This window comes from Ochotona curzoniae, unplaced genomic scaffold (genome assembly GCF_017591425.1).
Source record: "Ochotona curzoniae isolate NIBS_2020 unplaced genomic scaffold, NIBS_Ocur_1.0 contig_4501, whole genome shotgun sequence".
In the NCBI taxonomy this organism is placed as follows: Eukaryota; Metazoa; Chordata; class Mammalia; order Lagomorpha; family Ochotonidae; genus Ochotona; species Ochotona curzoniae.
This window is the reverse complement of record NW_024466307.1, coordinates 10179409-10201833: the sequence shown is the minus strand read 5'-3', so window position 1 is coordinate 10201833 and position 22425 is coordinate 10179409. Positions and strand designations below refer to the sequence as shown.

The 22425-nt window shown below is 39.9% G+C and overlaps 1 protein-coding gene across 1 annotated transcript in view; it reads right to left on the bottom strand.

Moving 5' to 3' along the window:
• FAM81B (family with sequence similarity 81 member B) overlaps positions 1-22425 on the bottom strand; it is a 36272-nt gene that overhangs the window by 2057 nt on the left and 11790 nt on the right. Inside the window, exons 3-7 of the mRNA XM_040986059.1 lie at positions 19364-19482; positions 14489-14618; positions 8542-8648; positions 3195-3330; positions 740-935 (exon numbers count right to left, since the gene is read on the bottom strand). Of these exons, the coding sequence (XP_040841993.1) occupies positions 740-935; positions 3195-3330; positions 8542-8648; positions 14489-14618; positions 19364-19482 (688 nt within the window). The remainder of the gene's footprint in view (positions 1-739; positions 936-3194; positions 3331-8541; positions 8649-14488; positions 14619-19363; positions 19483-22425) is intronic.

Sequence of the window (22425 nt, the reverse complement as noted above, 5' to 3'; positions counted from 1 at the left end):
CCCTGTGCCTATCCCATGTCCTGCCCTTTGACAAATTAGATGAGCCTTTCAAAGTAATCCTCTTTGATGCTAGCTCGGCTTGACACCACTGCTGTTAGCCTTGGAAGAAGGAGAGCAATCGACATACCAGCCTCTGCTAATTCATCTTTCTCACTTCTAAAGATTGAGTCTGCAATCTGACATCTGTCCAAATTCATTGTCCACAGTTCATTGCCATTAGCTCACCTGATGGAGGCTCCTATTTCCTGACATACCCACAGGGCAAGTCTCTCTGACCGCCGAGGAATTTCCAAGTCAAACTATTCTGTGGTTCTCTGGTCACAGAGAATTAAAAAATCTACAGCCACAACAGGCTTATGACACAGCAAAATGTGAATGAACAAAGTTAACTGATTTTGTACTTTCCAATAGATGGCTTGCTTGGTAGAGGTGGGAAATTTGTTTTCTGTCTAAGATCATACAAAATTATCAACTTAAAAATTAGACTTTCATAGTTAATAGATGTGTTGGATTTCTAGGTCTGCCTGTGGTTGCCTTGGCAAGGCTGGGCCAAATGATTTTACAGACCTCATGCAGCCCACTAGCCTGATGTTACACTGTGCAAGTAACAGGCACTTTGAAAAGTTCAATTAAATTCAAGAATGACAAGGTTGACCCCGATCATTATCTCTTAGTCAAAAACTCAGAGGAATCTGCAAGGAGAGATATTCTTGACTTAATAAAAAATATCTGCTCACACCTGATTGATATTCAGTCTGCATTTTCTCCAACTCCTCCCAGATCTGTTTTTCCATGTGGCTCATCCTTTTGGACAATTTGTTTTCTATGTGCTTTGCTTTGTTGAGTTCCGCTTCCTGCTTGTGTGTGTTAATGAAATTCTCTACTTTGCTTGAAAGCTGCAGCAGTCTTTCTTCCATTTTCATTTCAGATTTTTCCTGTAAGAGAGAGCACATGATGAAATCTGTAGAAAAGGGAACTCAGGTAGACGACCTATTCATGGTTTCCTGGTAAGCATCAAAATTCCAGCCTGCATCCGTTGTATCTGAAACTGTGATCACATGTGTGAGAGATAACCTCTGTTTGGGCAGGCTTGTTTATAGATGTTACAGAAGAGGGGTATGTCTTGCTATGATGCCTTGAGGGATGGGATGTTCATGTAGTGTTGGTGAAGCCATTTTAGATCCTGCTTTCCCCGAGTTCCTGGGACATGGCCCTTAAGTGTGAGACATTCTTATTCCCTGGCTTGCTGTATCTTCATGTGGGTTCACTTCAGCCAGAAGAGAGACCTTCACACCACCTGTTTGTTACAGTCACCTGGAACACCTTGCGAAATTCAGATTAATGGGTTTATGTTGGAATTCAGAAACCGATGTCACTTACAATGTCTCGAGAAGCCGCTTGGGATGCCAGCATCCCACTTTGAAGGGCTGGGGCTGGAGTCCTGGGTCACTCCCCAACTTCAGCCTTCTAATATTGGCACACCCTGGGAGACAGCAGGTGGTGGCTCAAGTACCTGTGTCCCTTTCACCAGTGTGGGGAGATCTAGACTGAGTTCTTGCCTCCTGGTTCTGACCTGTTTCATTCCAGCTTCTGTAGTCATTTGGGAAGTGAAGGAGCAAATGGGAGTGCTCTCTTCTCTTGCAACAACAACGACAACAACAAAAAGGCAGGGTCAGGGAGGCGGAACTCTCTAGGTGTTTCTAATGTGCAGCTGGGAGGGCATCCCAGAGGCAGCCTCCCACTTCGTAGCTTTTCTGTTCAGGGAGCTGGGGAGCAGAAGTGCTGCCTGACTTAGGCACTGTTTTTCTTTGCTTTGTCGTGGGAGGTCCTGCAGGGGTTCATCTGGCCCTCCCTTAACTGACAGACAGGTCTGTCTAATTAAGGCTTGAGGACTAGCGCGCCCTCTGGGACATTCCCCTGATCACGTGTGCTCCAAATGTCCAGTCACTGTCAGATAAGTTACACCAATCATTAGCTGGAGCTCCTGACTCCAGCAGCAGGCATTTGCGCACACAGGTGGGGCTGGAAGTGTTGTTTCCTGAGCTGCCAGAGGCCCCTTTTCCTAAACTTTCCAAACACATTATTTCACTCATCTGCAGGGCTGACAGCCCCCCACCATGCTGATGGCCCACTGCTGTCCCACCTAAACCCTGCACTGGGTCCGATGTGGGAGTTGCATTGGGAGAATGGGGTTCCTGAATTAAATGCATTTCTCATACACTTTGGTAGTCTCACTCCAAAGCCTGTGGTTTCTTTTATACATAATCCAAATGGAAAGGGGGTTTTGAAAGCCTCTGCTCTGCTAACAGCTCTCTGCGAAAGTTAGGCAGTTTATCGAAGCAAAAGCTTACAAGCTGCTATCATCCTAAACGTCAACCAGGAAGTCTTCTTGTAGCCACTGACTCGTGAGGACTGAGGTGAGAATCTGTGTTACTCAGCGATTGTTTCAGGGTATTTTGGTCCAGGAAGGACACCCTCAGAAAAGGAGATTTGCCAAGTTGGAGAGCAGCAAACAAGACAGAAAAAAATCTAAATTGCTCATGCAAGGACAATGATTCCACATTCAACAGGTTGTGATGTGGGGTGAACAGGCAATCCTCTAGCTAAGATCTAAGTGAGCAGAAAGTCCTTGCAAGCCATAACATGTTAACCCCCTCCATACCTGTCATCAAAATGTCCTTTTCCCCAGGATGAACCTGTTTCATTCAGGACCTAGAGGGTGGGAGGTGAAGGAGGAGTGCCATGAAAATGTAAAACTTAAGCTCCACCTGGAGTTTATGGAGGGATCGTAAGATTTTCAGGTGACTCCATGCATGTGGAGGCACCATCCCCTACCTTGTGAAACGGGTCCGTAGTGGGACGAAGTGCTCTCGCTGTCTGCTGCCCCAGGCTGCAGGTGCTACTCAGGTGTTCTCTTTCTCTCCTTCCCCCACTTCTCCCTTTGGAAGATGCTCCGACTCACTCTTAACAGATATGTCTTCACATGGGACAGCCCTCACTCAAGTGTGAGTATGTGTTCACTTTCTCACTTTGTAAATAAATCTTGCCGTGACTTTGTGCAGCTTATACACGTGTCAGCTTAGCATGCACAGCTGTGTGTGAGACCAGGGCCTGGCAAAGGATGAGACTGTGCCCACACCCATGCTAACGCCCATTCAGGCAGCCTAATGACATCCCAGGACCTCCTCCCTCACCAGTTTCTGCTGTAGAACGTTCAGACAGTCGGTGATATGACACAGGTGGTCTTTTCTATATTTGATGAACTGGTTTTCTGTCCACTTTTGATGGTTTGCAACTTCTTCATATAGATTATTTGAAAGGGAATTGAATCTGAAATAGGAAGAGATTTTGTTAAGATTTTAATGAGTGAATTTAAACTACTGGAAAAATCTGTAGTGTTAGAGGATGTTAAGGTCCAGTGTGCTTAGCTCAGTACTTGGGATGTGACGGGAGAGGAGCGAGGGAAGTGTGAGAAAATTTCAAGCCAAATGCAGAAATGGAGTTGAAAGGTACATTCTTTTTCATGCATTTTTTTTGAGGGAGATGCAAATCTATATACAAGAGGTCTTCAGAAATTTCATGGAAAGTATGTATTATGAAAAGGTTGGGACTTGAAAGTTTGCACAACAATACTTGTCTTTTAATTCCAGTTTTCCATGAACTTGTTGAAGTATTGGCATGTGATCTATTTGTGGTAAGATGCAAATGTAAAATTTCCTTTTGGAATAGGCAGTTGTGGGGCATAGCCTTCCTGAACCCATGAAACTCTAAGCATTGACTCTAGAGGAGGAGGGTGAAGGGAAGTGGGATACAGCTGTAGCTTATGTCCTTGAGTTGATAGCTTTGTGGAACACCAGAGAACATAACCGTGAACCAATTAAGCTTGTGTCATAGTTAACACTGTGCATTTTGGCCAGATGAGGCAAATATTGCCAGCCACCACCACCCTCTGTCAATCCCATGGGTAGATTAAGCCCCTGTCTCTCCCAGTTGCACTTTTTTGACTGGTTTCTTTGAAAGTAATGAATATCTAGGTGAGCCCTCTTGAGCTCTGAGTTGTAGCGTGGTAGAAAAAAACTGCTAGATGGGCAAGAACAAGCCATGTTGTTGGCTATTAAAAAAATCTTCAGATGTTGTTAGAATATGGGGTACTCACAGGTAAAGAAATAATTGCTCTGTCATCTTCAGGCAAAGTTATAAGCAGACAAGTTAGTCTGTGATATTTACTGTTGCAAATTGCTTATCCCGGAGTGGACATGAACTGTAACCACATCCCTCACCCTCAGCCTGAGAAAGTATTGGGATGAATCACTGGGAAAATCATATGTGCTGTTTTTTAGACCTATGCTCTCAGCTGGGGATGTTACTCCTCCCAGGGGTCATTGCATGGGTTCTGGAAATGTTTTTGTTTGCCCCTTGTGGCAGTGAGTGGAGAGAGATCAGCCATGCCAATAAACATGTGGAACGCACAGGACCCAAGAGCTGTGCTGCTGGGATTCCCATCGTGCCTAAGGGAAATCCTCACTCAGATGAAACACAGGCACTGACAGAGGAACCTGGCTTTCCACAGTTCTTCAAGGTACAATGTGATAGCTAAACTTGGACCTCACATAATTTTTGACCCAGGGAGGGATATTTTTCACAAGGAAAGCACATCTTAATTCAGAAGAGTTCCTTAATGTAGAAGAAGCCAAGACTGGCTTCTCTCTCTGCTCTGTGTCGTGGTTTCCTGTCACGTGGTGGCTCTTGGGGCTCAGACATAAACCGATATAATAGGTGGGCAACCTCATTGTAGCCAGTTATTTGTTCTGATTTGAATAATGGTCCTCAGAAAACTCATTTACCTATCTTATTTTGATTTGTGTTCAAGTATCACCTTGAACACAAGGTGATCATAGAAAACTTCATGTAATATCCTAAAAACAGGAACCCCTTTCTCCATATGATACCCATTGTTCTTTTCTCTTATTTATTTATTTTGCAAGTTTCTTCCCATATGATGTGTCTAACTTGTGTGCCATCTCCTCCACTAGAAGCCGCTGCATAAATAGTTGTTGATAAAATACCTTCTGTGAGGACCACTGACAAACAACAAATTGTAAATTTAACAGGCAAGGTAGAAATGTAGTTTGCTTCTATTGTCATCTTCCATTCCCTGTGTCCCCTGGATGTCTTAATTAATAGTAATGAGACAAGGGGACAGTCAGTTCCCAGATAACCAAGAGATAGCTTAAAATTGAGAATCTATAAAATATGAGCGTTTACTCTTTTGTTGCTGCAAAAAATATTAACATCCTGTTAAGGACAACAAGCCATTAAATGTGCCACATCATAGTAAAGGCATCCTGGCAGGGGAAATACTGAAATTAAAGCAAAGCATGCAGGATCACTCCCTGCTTGTGATCCTTTCATTGCAAAGTTTGCCTGAAATGGGAGACTCGCTTTCTTGCTAACAATCAGAGGTTGGACCTTTCTATTGGTAGTGTATTAAAATGTGAAAGCCTTGTAAGAGACCCTTTTCATTGAAAAGTAGATAAAGTGAAGGTTTATGGAAACCTTTTCTTTGCTTAAATTTGTTCCCTCACATAATGGACATGATTTGCTCAAATTCGGTTAATGATAGAGCTTCTAATTCAAATGTCAACATCTTGGATGAGATTGACATTTGAATTTCCATCTATTTTGCTGAATGTAGGAGTATTTCTATCAGAAGTAGAGAAGTAAGTATATATCTATACATAGGTGGCCAGGTAGGTTGGTAGGAAGATGAAAGCCTTTTTTTTTTTTTACTATTCATAAAAATATAAAAGTCACACTTAAAATTCAGCCATAAAGTTTACTAGATCTGTGTTTAACCATGACCTTCTCATAGAAGCCTTTCTATTTTTTGAACATTCAAATTCAGCTTTTGACTTCATTTTGCTTTATGTTATCTTTTATACTGATGGAATCAGGTAATAAGCCTTACCACGGACAGTTATGAGAGAGGAAGTTAGAAAAGGAAATGGAAGCCTTAGTGGGACCATTGTGGACGTAGTAGACCCAGTGAACTCAGGGTGGAGAACTGGGATGAGGGTAAATGCTGGAGACAGTGTCATGGTCTTGGTTAACATACTTGACACAGCTCCAGTCAATGCCAGTCTTACTGGGTATTCTGTGCTTCACACCCAATGTCTTGTATTAAATAAATGGTTGAATGAACTTTTTTTTTTTAGAAGATGAGAAAGAATGAATTCTTGCGTACTGTTAGAATGATCAGATTCTCAAGATTTTGAAGAGTAGCTGTGATCAAGTTGTTATCGTATTTGGAAGAAGGGCATATATGTTAGTTCATGTGCTATTCTTTCATTGGTGAACGAGTGTCAGATTTTAAATTTCAAGCAAGAAATTAATTCCAAGAAATACTGCTATCCTATTAAATTTTTACCCATTGGGACATTCCTCTTAAGCTAATTACTTCTTAATGTTTGACGATTTCCAATTAGTGGTACTGAGAAGCAATTCCAGCTCCACTCTCATAGGAAGACTTGTTTCTTGGTCACTACAAATTGTACTTGAACTTAAATCCCAATACATTCAAAGCCAGGGCACCTCAGCAAATACATCCTTTCCCTTCCCTGAATTTCTGTACCACAGTTTATTAAGAGGTACAACTGCCCAAGCTTTGGAGCCACTTTACAGCTGTGTGACTTTGAGCAGCTTGCTTAATCTCCGTGATGATCAATGTTCTCCTATTTCAAATGCAAGAACCAAGTAACCTTGGTCAATTTGAGCAATTCACAATTGATAGGTATTTATAAAATAGCAATTACTATGTTATTTCTGCCTACTGACATATCTCCTTGAACAGTGTCTTAACTATTGACTTGTGTTTAGCTCTTCACTCAGTCATTTGCTTTTTCCCCAACTATATGAGGCTAGGATTCAAAATACAACTTACATAGTACAGGTTCTTTAAAAAACCCCACTCATTTATTGGCTTCTGTTTGTGTTTGAAGACATTATGTGCTTAAAGAAAAAGATTAAGAAGATATAGCTCTGACTTGAATAGCTTTTAAACTCTCTGCTGTGGCAGCATTTCAAAGATGGCTGATTTGAGTCTATGCATTGGCTTATTTGACTCAACATTTTTCTTCTCTTATAAACCACTGACTATTAAACAACATCAGCAGCAAGAGCTCTCCAGGAATGACTGGCAGGTGCAGCCTGCCAAGCCCTTGTTGGAAGATGGCTATATTACAGGTCTGAGACTGTCTATGTGAGCACAAAGTTGATAACATAGGACATGAATTTGCTGAACACCTAAATCTCTTCTGGAAGGAAGAGGCTGAGTAGTGGAGCGAAACATAAATCTTTTTCATCAGGTGAGCCTCAGGAACTCAGAAGAAAACCCTCAGGTGATAATATGGTTTCTAGGTTTGAATAAAGAAAGGTTTATATAAAAAAAGTTGAACACTAAACTGGAATTTGTTAGTGTTTCTGATTGGGAACTTGCTTAATTAAACTCAACCTTAATGTTATTAAAAGGTTTTTAATAAGCCCTTTGTTCAGAGACAATAAGGAAATCCACTCTAATTAAAAAATTTACATATATCACAAAATTGCAATATTAGCATTCATTTGTACACTTCTAAAAACTACTTGATATATAATGGCAATCTCACAAAAAGCTTAAATTGCACATACCCACATATGGGTATGTGGAATTTTTATGTATTAAAAGAGAAATGCTTATTTTCAGTGTTTTTGAAGCAAAACGCATTTGTAAAATGCATCTCAGTCAAGATGCTAACATTCCTAATATGAAAAGATCCTACTTGTTGATAGGAACATAATAAAAATCTCAACACTAACATGGACACACGATAAGAACAGGCCATTCATAAAAAAGGAAAGTCAAGTGGAGAAAGGCATGCCCACTGATGGTTTGAATTGAGATGTAGAGATGATACATGGTAAGGTGTCATCCTCAGTGGCCTTGGAGCTTCTCTTTGCCTATATGGACCTCGAGGAATAGTGGCCAGTTAGGCAAGACAGACAGATTTGAGAGTAAGGGACCAGTGAACTGACTGCATCTAGAACCTTGTGTATTTTACCTTGAACTAGGGGGAACCTGTTTAGTTTAAGAAGGGATAGAGACAAGTTTAAAAAGGGATAATGTAGAAGAGATTTTTTTAAAGGCTTTAAAATCAAAATTGTTTTTAAAGATAGTTAATTTTTTTTTTCAGAACCGGAATTTTAGTAGTGTTTTACATTGAGATGGTTTATTATACAATGGCAGTGAGTTAACATTGCAATGGATGCATCATTTCAGCTGAGAGATATTGTTCAAAGAATGATACAGCTAATATTTATGTTTTCTTTTTTGTTAGATATACTATCCATGTTACTTTGGCAAGAATATTGTCAATATCCATTTGCTGCTGTATTTCTTGGCCACACTGAAATTCCTGGGATAGGTTTTTACACATGCCAGGGCTGTTGTGAGGCAAAACTTTTTGAAATACATTTAACAGAATTCATAATCTTTCATTCACTTACTTGAATCCCATAAGGTCCATTTCATGTTGAAAATCTCCTTGGACCATCTTTAAATGTGACATCTGCTCCGAACTGGAGGAGTCTATCTTTCCTAAGAGCTGCATTACCTAATGAAAACAAAAGAGGGGATGTTCTGTGTGTGAAGAAAACCACCAGCACTTACATTAATTGTGTCTTACTCCTGAGGGAGTCAGCCAGTGCAGTCCAGCCTACAGCGTATCTGCCTTTGGAGATGGTTGTTTTTAGAGGAGTCTGACTCACCACTGTGACAACGCAATTTTCAGGAAAAGAATCATAGGCATTGTTTCATTTTGCTCTCTACACTATTTTTCAGACATTGTGCTTCCTAGAGCAAAGACATGCTGGCCATTGGTTTTCATTTGATGATTTCTTTGGCACCTCCCCAGCTTTAATGTAAGCCACCATATCTTATCATTGTTGTATCCTCAGCAAACATTGGGTGACTCATAAGTGCTCAAAGACTACTTTGCATTGATGTGTTATGTTTACATGCACCGTTAGGGTCTGTGGATAACACATCCATGTCTGGCCTAAGATTTGTCCTTAAGGATATCCAGGAGCTCTTCTGACAAGAGCACAAATAAACCACAGTGAAATGATTTAGGACCTAAACACAATGAGTATAAGTGAGTTCCTGTTTTGGAGGGGAAGGTCAGCATGCCTCTCACATGGCCAAGAGCATTTAGAAAATTCCTGTACAAATTGTAAGTGGATTAAAACAGAGTTGCAGAATTGTAGAGTGTATTTATGTCTGCACTAATTACTGTCCTAGAATAAACCTACATGGTTGGTTTTGGTCAAATGGAATTCAGCTGCTAAAATGGTTGGTCATTGGGAAGAGTGTTCTCAGAAAGGAGAGATTAATAACAGAAAAGTTTGAAGTGGTAAATGTAGTGGACAAGTAATAATACCTGAATGGTATTTACTGGTGATAGACTTGCATCAAGCTAGTTGAAAACATGTAAAAAATGAAATAATAGACTAACATATATCCAATAAAGAAAGCAGGAAGAGCTGTATTAATTGTGGATGCTATGTTATTGAAAGCAAAAATGTGTTAGAGTGTAGGACAAAGATGGTTACCTTTATACATTAAGAATAAAGATTCACAATGAAAAACAGCTCTGAAACCTTAGTCACTTTATATATGAGATGAAAAACAATAGCTTCTTAGGAAAAATGAATAGAAATGGTATGTTAGTTATTTTAAATGCCTTTCTTGATGCATTCCTAGTCATGTAAGTAATACAGAAAATAAGGATATAGGAAAATACTAAAGATACAAAACCATTTATGTGTGTGTGTGTGTGTATATATATATATATATATATTATAGATCAAGCCATATATCTTGCAAATGGCAAGTATTTTCTGTTACTGAATGCTCATGAGCATTGGCTACAACATAGGTGATTGTGGAGGAAATCTCAAATTATTTCCCAAAGCAGAAAAAATACAGACAGTAACTCTATGCGAAACTACAAATGATTCAAAAAAGTATAAAGAGACAAATTCCAGTCACTAGACCTAAAGCAACTATTTTAATTCTAGCATCTAATTCTGGTGATTCTTGTGAACAGGCACTCAGCTCTTCAGCCAGGAGCACTGATTGGCCAGAGGTTCTGTCTGCTATGCTCTAAATGCGCAAGTGTGCCAACTGCATTTTACATGGGCTGCTTCCAGGAGCAGCGGTGACTTTGGCTGAAAGATCTTAATGGAACATTCTTAGAATGGCTCTGCGGTTGAAGGCCTTCCTTCCTTGTCTTCATCTAATGCAGGCACATCTAATTGCTTTATAGTGTCTGTTTCTTAAATGATCTGGACTCATACAAGTGTCAAAGAGTAAATCCACATTGCAATGACAACATACTTAGGAAATGATCTTCAGAATGTTACCTATTCAAAAGGCACAACCAAACTGATAATCAGATAAATAGGTAGCATTATCTGTGTTCATGGTTAAATGAGAAAGACTAAAATTCCATTAGCTAATTGCTTCACAAAATTTAGAACAATAAATCTTACCAAAGGAAAACAGGATTAAAAATTTAGGCTGAGGTAAGCAGAGAATAGCCACACAACCATGTCTATATCCCTATTTCTGTAAGCTATTAGTAGGTTATGTTCCATGGCAAGGGATGCTTGTAGCTATGAATTTAATTAAGGTTATCTATTTCCAAATAGCATGTTACTCTGGATTCCTCAGTTGGGCTCAGTGGAATCACATGAGATCTGAAAAAGCAGAGATTTTATACAGGTGGAGTTGGGGGTGCGGCAGAAGATGAAGTCAGAATGACTTGGAGCACATGGACCGGCTGTGGCTAAACAGGCCACATGGAAAACCTGAGAAAGCAGGGAGGCTGCGGAGCAAAGAGCATCCTTCAGCAGACAGTCAGCAAGGTCCGCAGTCTCACTACTGCAAGACAGAAGATTTCTTCAAAGACTCGAATAAACCCAGGAGAGAATCATCTCCTGGGCCTTTCCAAGGGAACACTCCCCACCCCCACCTGCAGCTCCACCCACCAGGAGACCTCAATTTCTGCCTTGTAAGACTCTTGAGCAAAGGATCTGGTCTAGCCCACCCAGACTTTCAACTCACAGAAATGATGAGATAACACATTTATGTTATCTCACTATGTTTGTGGCAGCTTGTTATGGAAAACCAACTCGCAAACACAAGTTTAATAAATAAGACAGAAAAAAAATACTAGAGTGATAAACAAAAATGAAGACTGCTTCTTTAAAAAGCTCATAGACATAGTTTGTCCTAGAGTATGCATAAAGAAAAAGAATATAAATACTAAAATTAGGGGTGAAAAACACAGTAGTTATAAAAATCTGTGAACCAAATAAAGTAGTAAAAACATCTTAAGAGCTGAAATTACAGGTGATGTCTCAATAATTATGGAAGATTTAATTAAGCTCTTTCAATCTGAGAATTAGACCAAAAATTAGAGAGAAACAAAATTAACCAGGAGGCCATTTCTTTTGTGTGTATGTGGACTATGTTTTGTGTCTTTTAAAAAAAAGAATACGCATTCTTTTAGAGCTCATACAAAAATTAACTTCCAGTAAACCAAAACCCCTCAAAATATTCCAGAAACTAAAGGGGATATACACAGGGACATTTACTTACAATAAGATAAAACTGAAAATTAACACCAGCATAACAAAATAAAGTCTCTAATGGGAAAAAATTGTACATATAAAGAAAAACATGGCACACAACCATAGATTTACTATGATTTGCAATGGGAACACTACATATCAAACCCTGGGTGATATAGGGATAGAAGAGAAAACTGATCCTTAAAGAAAACTCAGTCACAAAAATATACACGCATGATTTAAGTTAGAAAATGGACAGCCAAAAACTATAGTGAAGGAAAGTAATCAAGGAAAGCTAAAGTTGGTGAGTTTAACAGGAAGCAGCACGACAGAGAAAACAGAACATTATTAAGCTTCAACTAACAGTGGAAAGGAAAGTCACAAACACACAACATTATGAAACAGCAAGCTGAGATATGCAAAAGCAGAATGAATTAAAAGGATCCTGAAATTGCTTTGTAAGAACTGTATTCAAGTGAATTTCAAAATCTGGGATGAAAATAGACATTTTTCCAAGTAAAATGATTTATGAAAAATGACCCCTAAAGAGGTAAAATTGTTTAACAGACTAATTTATATGAAAAAAAACTGAGCAAAATTATCAAAGGAGTTGGTTTTATAAGTTAACCTTTTAAATAATTATGATGCTTTAATGAACAAGGATGCTACATTCACCTACAGAGAACATGTGCATGTCAAACTCAAAAGATTAGTTACAAACTGGGAAAACACGTTCACAGCTCATGTCAGAAATGAAGATACAAAGAGTTTCTAGAAATTGACAAGAAAATGCAGCCCAATAGAAACGTGATCGCATCACTGACAAAGGAAGCTTTTCATTGGGTGAAGACACTCAACCTCATTCATAAGAATAAGAGTGAATGAAGACATACAACTGCTTTTTCTTCTTCCTGTAGGAATGACAAATTCAAAAGTTGTACAACATTCCATCCATGAGGCAACTGACAAATAGAGCATTTGACATATTGGCAGTGGGTTTGCACCATGCTAGAGGTCTTATAGAAAGCAATTTGGCAACAATAACAGGCACTTGTTTCTGTTTTATTTTCCAAATAGCAAACACTTGCTCCTTTTGACCCAGCAGTTCCACTTCTGGCTGTTCAGCCTACAGATATACCCACTCCTGTATTCACAGAGTTTCAGAAGTACAAGGTTGCAGATTTCAGCATCCTTTAAGAGAGATAAACACTAAAACCCCAAATGTCCATCTATGAAAGACTGGCTAAATGTACTATTACACAGAGAAAAGTAGCATGCAGATAAAAAAAAAGATACTGATTGTAATAAAGATTGGTTAAGAAAGGTCCTTCAGGATATTAAGTTTGAAGCAAAAGGTGCATAGAAACAACACCATGTGGCATTTGATCCAACAAATGCAGAAATGAGAATAGGCCTTTGCTTGCATCTGCACTGGAGACATATTGAAAAGATCCACAACACCAATAACAAGAATGGTTGCCTAAGAGGGGCATAAATGTTGAAAGAGATGTGAATGAAATTTTTCAGGGTATATTTTCATACTTAGTTTTAATTTTTGAGCCAATACAGACTCATTACATTGAAATATTTTAGAGGTAGGAGGAGATCTATAGTATGTTGTTAACAATGTCAATATGGACTTTAATGCAAAATCAAGCACTGATTTATTATAAATAGGCAAGAATGTTTCAGTATTAGGGAATGTGTTCATAGTCTATCAGATATTCAAAGACGAATACAAATAAAGGAATCTCAAATTCCAGACGGCCAGTACAAGTGACTGGGCATTTGATATCTAAAAAGCATGCCTTCCTTGAGATGATCAGAAATACATCAAACCAACAGTAACCCCAAATAACAAAGACATTCCCCAATACAGTCAGGAGTCAGCCAAACTGTATTTCTTGGCTGCATTTATTTGTTCTAGACATTTTGGTCTATGGTCTTAAGAAAATGGATGATATCAGAAAACCAGAGATAACATTTTTAGAAATAGCTTCTTATAAGATTGATACCTTGAAAACAAAGAAATTAGCTAAAAAAAACTACTAGGACTTAGGTGAGTAGGAGGGTAGATAAGGGGAACCAGATGGGGTTGCAATAAACTATTTCCTGTTACATGTGCTTCAGATGATCCTATAAGAACAAATCAAGTGTTAAACTTCTGTGTCTCCCACCTTGATGACTTCAGAGATGTGCCTGTTTTACAAAAGTTCCATAACCACCAAGGGTACCGTAAACTTTGCACTTGACTCTGCAGCAGTTAAACTGGTGACAGAGAAAACACATTTCAGGAGGAAGGAGCACAGATGATATCTTGGTGTGAGGGAGTAGTGGCAGGTAGCTCAGTATCAATGGGCATGGGTATTAAGGAGGGACCAGTGCAGACAGCATCTTCAAAATGTAGACCAAAGGTCTAATATGCTGTTTTGTAAGGGATGTTACTGATTGCAGGGTTTTAAGCAGGGATGTGACATAATCAACCCCTATCTGTGTTGGACCTTGGTAATATTAGCTTCCATATTGTTGGTCCATAGTCTTTGAGGGCAAAAAGAAGGGAATAGTAGCAATGGTGGAATTGAACAGTATGGATTTAACACAGGATGGCTGTGTTGGACGACAGGAGGTGCTCATGAACACTCGTTGATTGGGTTGATTACCCATGGTGACTATGAATGAGTTGACACAATTATTAAGCTTTTGAAAGAAATGAGTTCTTTCAAAGAATTGCCACCTGCCTGGGCATTTTGATAAGCTATAATGAGAATCGTTCTGGCACTAACTCATGATGAGAGAAATATCTTCTCTTTTCTCCTACCTTTATATCCAAGTTCTTGGAAAGAGCTTCTAGAGCAGACACCAGGTCTTGGATTGCCTTCTCAGTTTGCTGATAGTCATGCCTGATGTAATGAATGTCGCTGGAAAGCTTCATAATGCTTGAGTCACATCTAGTGGCAAGATGGAAATTGGGGTGAGATCAATAGGCTGTTAGTATTTTTAACACCAGAGTAGAACCTATGTAGCACTTGGTGTCAAAGATCTCAACATCTTGGGGATGTAGCATGAACAGAAATCACATTCCTTTTTCTCTTCTCTTCTTGATGGGAGAGAACCTAGGTTACACATATTGACCCAAGCAAGAGTACCAGGTTTTACTGTAGCAATGAGGAGTTCCAGCCCATTCTCATGTATACATGAAATGTGGGACACAGAGTACCGAGCCACCAGCTTCCATCTGTCTGAGTCATAAGAGATGGCTTGGACCTTGTCATGTTATAAAATAGCTGCTTTCATTGACATCACATAATATTTGTGAGCAACCACATTTTCACATTGGCATGCTAAGTGCATTAAGTGATATTTGCTTTATGGTTGTCAACATCTTTTAGGATACTGAAATGAATTTTTTTGATGCAATATATTTTGAGCCAGAGGAGAATTAAAGAAGGGACACAAGGGGATGGGATGGAAAGAGCAGTTGAGGGTTCATCTGCTTAAGAATGAGAGAGGATGGGATGCACCAAGGTCATTGTCAAAGCCATTTTCTATGCTCATATATGGGAACTTTGACTAGGAGAGTGCCTTTGTGTTTGGTTCAGTAGCATGTCCTTGTTTCAGTCCATATGGAGACTCTCAAAAACTATAGAGGAGTGGCTGCTGCTATGACTACTTCAGTCCCTCGCCTCCACCCCTTCCTTGTTTCTGACCTGACAGCTGATCTCTGCAGTAGAAGTTACTACAATCAGGGAAGTAGGCTTTGGGGCATTGTGCTCTGCTGCTGCTGCTACTTAGGTTTGTGATCTGGGTTACATCTGCATTTCAGTTTTTGTCTTCTGAAGAAAGGAGTGAATGCTGCCAGTGTCACTATAGATACTGCCCATCTGTCCACTATACCACTGTAGGGGGTTCTCTGACACATGGATGACTATATGAGGAGTCTGCTGTACTGTGTACTCAGCCTTCAAACCCATGAAGGCTGTGGTGAACATGCTACTTGATGATGTCATTAAAGATGGAAGGGGTGATGGGTGCTAAGTCCCAGCCACACTAACATTTAGGGAGTAAGAAGAGTGGAGTACAATATTGGTTTTTATTCTCTTCTTCTAGAGGTATCTGTGTTTTTAAAAAGCTATCATGGTCTCTCTCTACAGACATGATTTGTGCTTTTCATCACATGTTAGCACAATGTGTCATTTTTAACACACGGGTTTGCCTTGGAGTCCCAAAGAGCCAAATATGGTGACTAGGTTGGGGTTGCTTCTGGCTGCAGCTACAAATGAATCCCATCCATCTCTATGGGGTGCCTTTTGCACAATCCCCTTTTCTGTTTTTGCATTTCAGACCTATCTATAAAAGAGAGTGGGTCAAAGGCAGGTTGAGCAACCTTGAGGACCTCATTGGAGGTACTTGCTTTTAAATTGCCACTACATTGGAATAAGATATTATGATGAAAAAACCCAAAGTATATTGCAGTTATTAAATATTGAGCCTGCCTGATGAAGCAGTAAAATATTTGCTAGGGATTATATTAAAAGAATCAACATAATTTTGCTTGTGCCAAAATGACTATTGGTATTAAGGTCACTATGTGTGGGAGACCAGTGATCAATTTGCCTTAGCGTGTCCATTAGTCATTTGTCTGGCAGCAGCACAGAGAAGAACCCAGAAAGAGGAAGGGTGAATTTTAAGTCTCATGGATTACTGCCAGTTTCTGTCTCAGATTTCCAAATAGATTTCAGAAATTTTCCATAAAAGGGGACATTTCAAGGAAAAACAAGACCTTGTCCTGAAGTCACTGCGTAAGATTGAAGAGGAAGGGAAGACAGAGATGAGGGCAGAGAAAGAATTGCTCATCTGTCATCGATCTTTCCAGTGGCTTTAGAATGAATCCATTTGTTCTCAGACTGACAAAAGTAAAATAATATCTTTGAAAGTGGTTTACAAGAAAGAATACATGACAAAACATCTTCAGTATGCCACCAAGATGGATTCGATCACATTGTATTTAAAACAGGAATTTGGTGTTTATTTTTGCAAGGAGATAGATTTGCTGGTGTTTATTTTTTTATGTATTGCTTAATAACTTTAAATATAAACATTTGATCTGTATGAAATATAAGAGTAAGTATTAAATAAGACATTTCATTTGTTTACATATAAAATTATACATATAGTTCCCCCCTCTGAATTGTCAATTATTTTATCCATGAAAGTTTTCTATGAGCATTACTTCCTAGATGGTATCTTTCTTTTTTATTTTCTATTTGTTTGAAAGGCAGAGTGATGCAGAGAGGGAAACGGAGAGAGAGGGGCAGGGAAGAAAGAGAGAGAAATCTTCCATCTACTGGTCACCTCCCAAACACCCACCTCAACTGGGGCTGGGCGAAGCTGAAACCAGGAGCCTGGGACTCCATTCAGGTCCCCCACAGGGATGGCAGGGGCTCATGTCTCTCCTGCAGCCTCTCTGGTGAATGGAAGGAAGCTTCATAGGAAGGCTGAGTCAGGACTTCCTCCTGCCTACTCTGATGTGAAATGTGGCATCCCAAGTAGATGCTCATGCAGCTAGCCACATGCCTGCCTCAGTATCTTATTTTTTTTAGGGGCATACAGCCACACTCCAGAACTGTTAACTCTTTCCCAGAGCCACTGAATCATTGTTATGGGCCCACTAGATCCACGTAACCTCACCTTCTTACAGGTATAGACAGCTCTGCCACTTTGACCTTCATCCTGGTTAGGATCCCACAGACTGCTCATATACACCATGGTACAGACACTTTGCTGGTCTCCATTTGACTAGCCACTCCTTTACCCAGACTGTTCATTTCTGGATTCTGTCTCAGTCAAAGAGGTACTCAACCAGCTCCTAATCCAGAAGCTTTGCTGGTTACCCTGGCCTCTCCCTCACACTTCATCTTCCATGCTTGTTTGTGTACTTACCTTGTAAAACACTGTTCCTTCCAGGCTGTGTGGTCTATCCTACTGGGGAGGTCCATGGGCAGTGCTTAATTTGGGCTCTTATCCTCTTTGGAATTGCTGCTCTCACTATTTTTTGACCACCATGCCCTCTTTCCATCCCCAACTAATTCAGCTATTACCAATGTCACTAGACAGGACAGCTCTCCTCTTACTCAAAGTCATCCCATGACCATTCAAAAGCTGGACCTTTTACGTTAGCCCACAGAGTCCCTCTCATCTTCCAACTTGGGACCTCTTGTCTACCTTCATCTCTTAAATGAGTACTCCAAGATACGATTACTGGAATACTGGTCTCACAGGTGCATCCTTGAACCTGTGATTGCAATCCTTTGCTCAATTCTCCACATGTTACTCTTGCCACGTGAAGGAGTCCAGAACAAAAGCTCAGAGCTTTGCTTCTTAGGAAAGCCTCAGCTGCGGTTCCATATGATTGGACCTTCCTGTATCTCCCTGGATTCTCAGGGTAACCATCACCTTCTTACTTCTGGGTGCAGCTTGCATTGCTAGGGAGACTGTGAATAGCCTTGGGAAGGGGATCAGGTGCCTGAACCCTAGCAAATTGCCTGGCCTGTGGTAAGTAACTCACTGTTGCTGAGTTAATGCAATGAGCACTCTCCATGGTTCAGGTGATGCTAATGTGGTGATGTCTAATTACCTTTACAAGATACGTTAGGCCTTAATTAGGCCTTGAGGGTTCCTCCTGCCTCAGTGGGATTAAGGCCCATATAAAGGCTCCACGCAGGATTTGGCTTTGCAGAGTTCTTTTGCTGCTCTGGGAGGATGCAAGCGTCTTTTCCCTCTAGAAGTTGGGTTCCTCACTAGACCAAGGAACCTGCTGACCCCTTCATCTTGGACTTCTGGGCTCCAGAACGGTGAGAAAACAAAATGTTTTTTTCTTAGTTGTGTCCTATTCTCATGTGTTTGGTTATAGCAACACAAGTGGACTAAGAGGGGAGTGGGGGTTGGTTTGGGTATTAATCAGAGATCTTATTTGGTGGTTAACACTTCAGAGAGGTGTGACAAGACAGGCGTTGGGGTATCCTAGGAGAGGGGAGAGGGGTTCTGGCAGGAGATGTAGATGGGGGTGTTGTTTAACCACTTGAGGTATCTAACACGCAACAGCCGGAGAGGGGCTATCATTGTCATACCTACAGACTTATTCTGAAATGCATTGCATTAACTTTTTTGATTCAGAAAAATGTATCCCAAAGATGTCATTCGAGACTTTTCCCAGGTGCCAGTCAATCTCTTTTCCTGGACTTAGTGATCTTTGCATATATTGGTGTACTTTACTCATTAGAATTTGACAGACCTGCAGAAATATATGTGGTGGTGAGGGTGTGTTTCTCTGAGGACGTTAACATGTAAACAGGAAGGGTATATCAAAAGGATTCTGGCCACTTCTCTATAGCAAGCTGGACATTGCATTGGCTTCACTGGTAGTGTGAGGCTTTTCATAGTTCTACGGATGCTCCCTCAACTACTATCTCACTAGATACAACAGCTTATATAATAGATAATATCCTCACAGTATGGATGGAAGATGGAATTAAAGGTGAGTTTATTTTGGTGTAAAATCAACTTCTCAGAATCCATGTATCGTTTTTTTCATAACGTGCATTTTCCGTGCACTTTCTAAAGATTCCCTGTAGAAAACTTGTTTAGTAATGAGATTTCAGTGGCTAGGAACTGCATTGATATCATGTCTTCTCACCTGGCCACTCTTCCTCGAAGATCTCCAACTCCGTGGACGTGTTTGATGTTCAGATCGTGGACTGCAAGATTAGCTCCTTGGGTCACCTGATCTCGAACTCGTATTTGGTCTTCTAAAATCTGTAATGGTGAGTGACAATTCCTATTAATTTCCCATGACTTGGACAAGAAAACACCAGGTAAAGCAGACTTACCAAGTTGAATGTGTGTGCTAGGCAGGCTGAAGGTGAAAATGAGTGGGAACAGCTGACTCCGAGGAGCCCCCTGCTCTGTGTTGAAGGAGGCAGCAGTGGGGGCAGCTGTGTGCAATGCGAGCTAGAAATACAGGTTTCCTGTGTACTCTCCCAGTGTGAAAATATGGGCAGCAGCTTGTTTGCAATCTTCCCTAATTGATATGTGAGCCAGGGAGAACATGGCAATTGGGCTCAAGTGGTCCTGAGTTGCCATTTGGTTTCCATTCTGGAACAGCTTCTCAAAGCCTATTTCACAATTGGCAGTTGGCTTAGCAAAAGGGATGTTTTAGTTTGGTTCAGACAGGGTTCTTGGTGGATTGATTGAGAATTGCCAAGAAGCTAATAACCAAGAAAAGCAAATGGAAATCAAACTGTTTCCAACAGGTGGCATGGAAGGGCTACATCATCTTAGATTGTCTAGAAATGGGAGAGACCCAGGGCTCACATGTGGTCCATGTGTAATCCTGTGTAATCCAGCTTTGTCTTTGAGTGTTGCTCATATCTTTGGAATCTTTCGATCTTTTGGAATAGTGGTTTTTAATTTCTGAGTCCCAACTGAGACAGTATTTATAATTATTTTTAATGATACATTCATTTATAATTAATGATAAATGTATTTATAATGATAAATTTAGAGAAAATTCTGTATTCATAGAAAACCTTGTGTTTGACTTGACATGCAAGCAAATTGCAGTGATGACAGATAAAAATGTGTCTACTAAGAAAGGTGAGGGTATGGAATTGTAGAAAACAATTTATGATGTGTGGTGTGGAGTGTGTGGTGATCATATGTGACAAAGGCCTGGAATATGTTTGAAAGATCTTTGCAAGGCTTACAAGGCAGAGAGGGATTTTCTGATAATTTCAGAGTATGTGCAGATTTTGCCAATGTGTTGACTGGCAGGTTGAAAGAAGTGAGAGCAAATAAAGCCTTAATTGAATATAATAGCTGGAGCTTTAGTCTTTTTGGTATTTATAGGTGCTTTGTTTTCCTTTCTGCATGGTGAAGAAAGGGAACTTGTTCTGCTAGGTACTCAAACATTTCAAAGCTAGGAAATCAGTGTAGCAGGGGTGCAGCACCAAGCAACCCTGAGTAATGGAACAAAGATGCTGACCTGCATGAGAAAGGGTTATGCTGTTTATTATGAAAGTCACTTATCAACGAGGGGAGAGACAAAAGTAGATTCCACACCCTTGGTAAACCAAAGGTGTCATTTTCATCCCATCAAATTAGAAAAGGTTAACACAATAAATCTCAATGCTGGCAAAAGCACAGTGAAAAAAACACTGTCATAGCGCTAATGAAAGTGTATAAATTTGTACAAACTGTCTTAAAACCAATTTGACAGTATCTCAAGGGTTTTCAGTGTCTACACCCCAGTAACTTTACTTTTAGAAATGGATTGAAGAAGCAGTTCGAATGTGGACCTAGACTTGTGCACAAATAATTCATCATCAACAGGACCATTAATCAGGTCAGGGTGTATGGCTCATGCATAGTTTTTAGTGACATGAAAGGCTTTATGTAGTATTTAAAACTCTGCTAACAGACAATCTTAGGCTAGAATATTAGCAAAGACTAAAAGGAACTATATCCTAGTGTTTAGTGAAAATATTTTCCCAGGTAATTTTAAAGCTTCCTGAACTTTTGAAGTAATTCCAGGGAAGACTGTTGCTTTTATAACTTGGGTGAGGAGAAACCTATAATGAGGCAATGCTATACATAATCTTTCTTAAGTTCAGCATTAGATAGATTTAAAAACTAGCTGCTTGTTTAAATAAAGGAAACAACTTGATTTTAAAAGGGAACAAACAATTCATTGCTACCATTATGGCAGATTAAAAAGTTTTAAAGCTTGCATTAAGATCTTGGGTCAAGTTTGTTTTGCTGTTTGTTTTGCATCTGTTTTACTGACCAATTTGCAAATGAGCTGTCATTCTTTTTCACTTCCATTTGAGAGGAGGAAAGGGAGAAGGAGTTATCCTTGGGCTCACTCCCCACCTGTTTCCAATAGCTGGAACTGCTTGGGCCTGGAATGGAGATTTCAGGCTGGGTTTTCCACACAGGTGCCAGAGGTGCAGCTACTTGAGCTGCCACCTGCAGCCTCCTGGAATGTGCAAGCTGGCAGTTGCGTTTACCAATGCACTCTGGTATGGACTACTGGTGGCCCGACCTGCCACTGCTCATGGCTGTGGATGCCTGCCTAGTCCATTTCTCTAAGCAAGTGTTGATGACTTTGCAGGCCTGGTTATTTACTAAAAGTGTCCTGGAAATGTCTCATTCATGCTTCAGCTACAATATCTATGCCCTTATAAAGATTTTAAAATTTAGTTTCCCATGCAAATTAGGTCAGTTCTCCTCACTTTCTCTTTGTATGCCAAACCCTTAACAGGACTACAAATATTCTGAGATGTTAGGGTCTGGGGAAAATGTTTCGACTTTCTTTCAAGTCATTGCAGATCTCATTGAAGAAACTAGATCTCTAAACAGATTCCCGAGGTCTAAAGACTTTGTTCCTCCTTAATAAGTGTTTTGCAAGGTCTTATCAGGGCATAATATATATTGAGATCAACATCAAAGCAGAAACCTGGATGGATATGACATTAGATCAAGTATACAAATTGACCATTCAGAGAAATACCAGAATATATCTTTGGGATCTTTGTTTCCAAGAATATTGTTGTCTTGAATACTAAAACATTTTGGCTCATAAGTTAGAATTTTATAAATTAAAAATAAGAAAGATATGTTTGATTCAGCCCAAGAATTTTCCTTATTGGTAAGAAACTATTTTTCCTGTAATACCTCAAAAGCATTTATTAATTTACT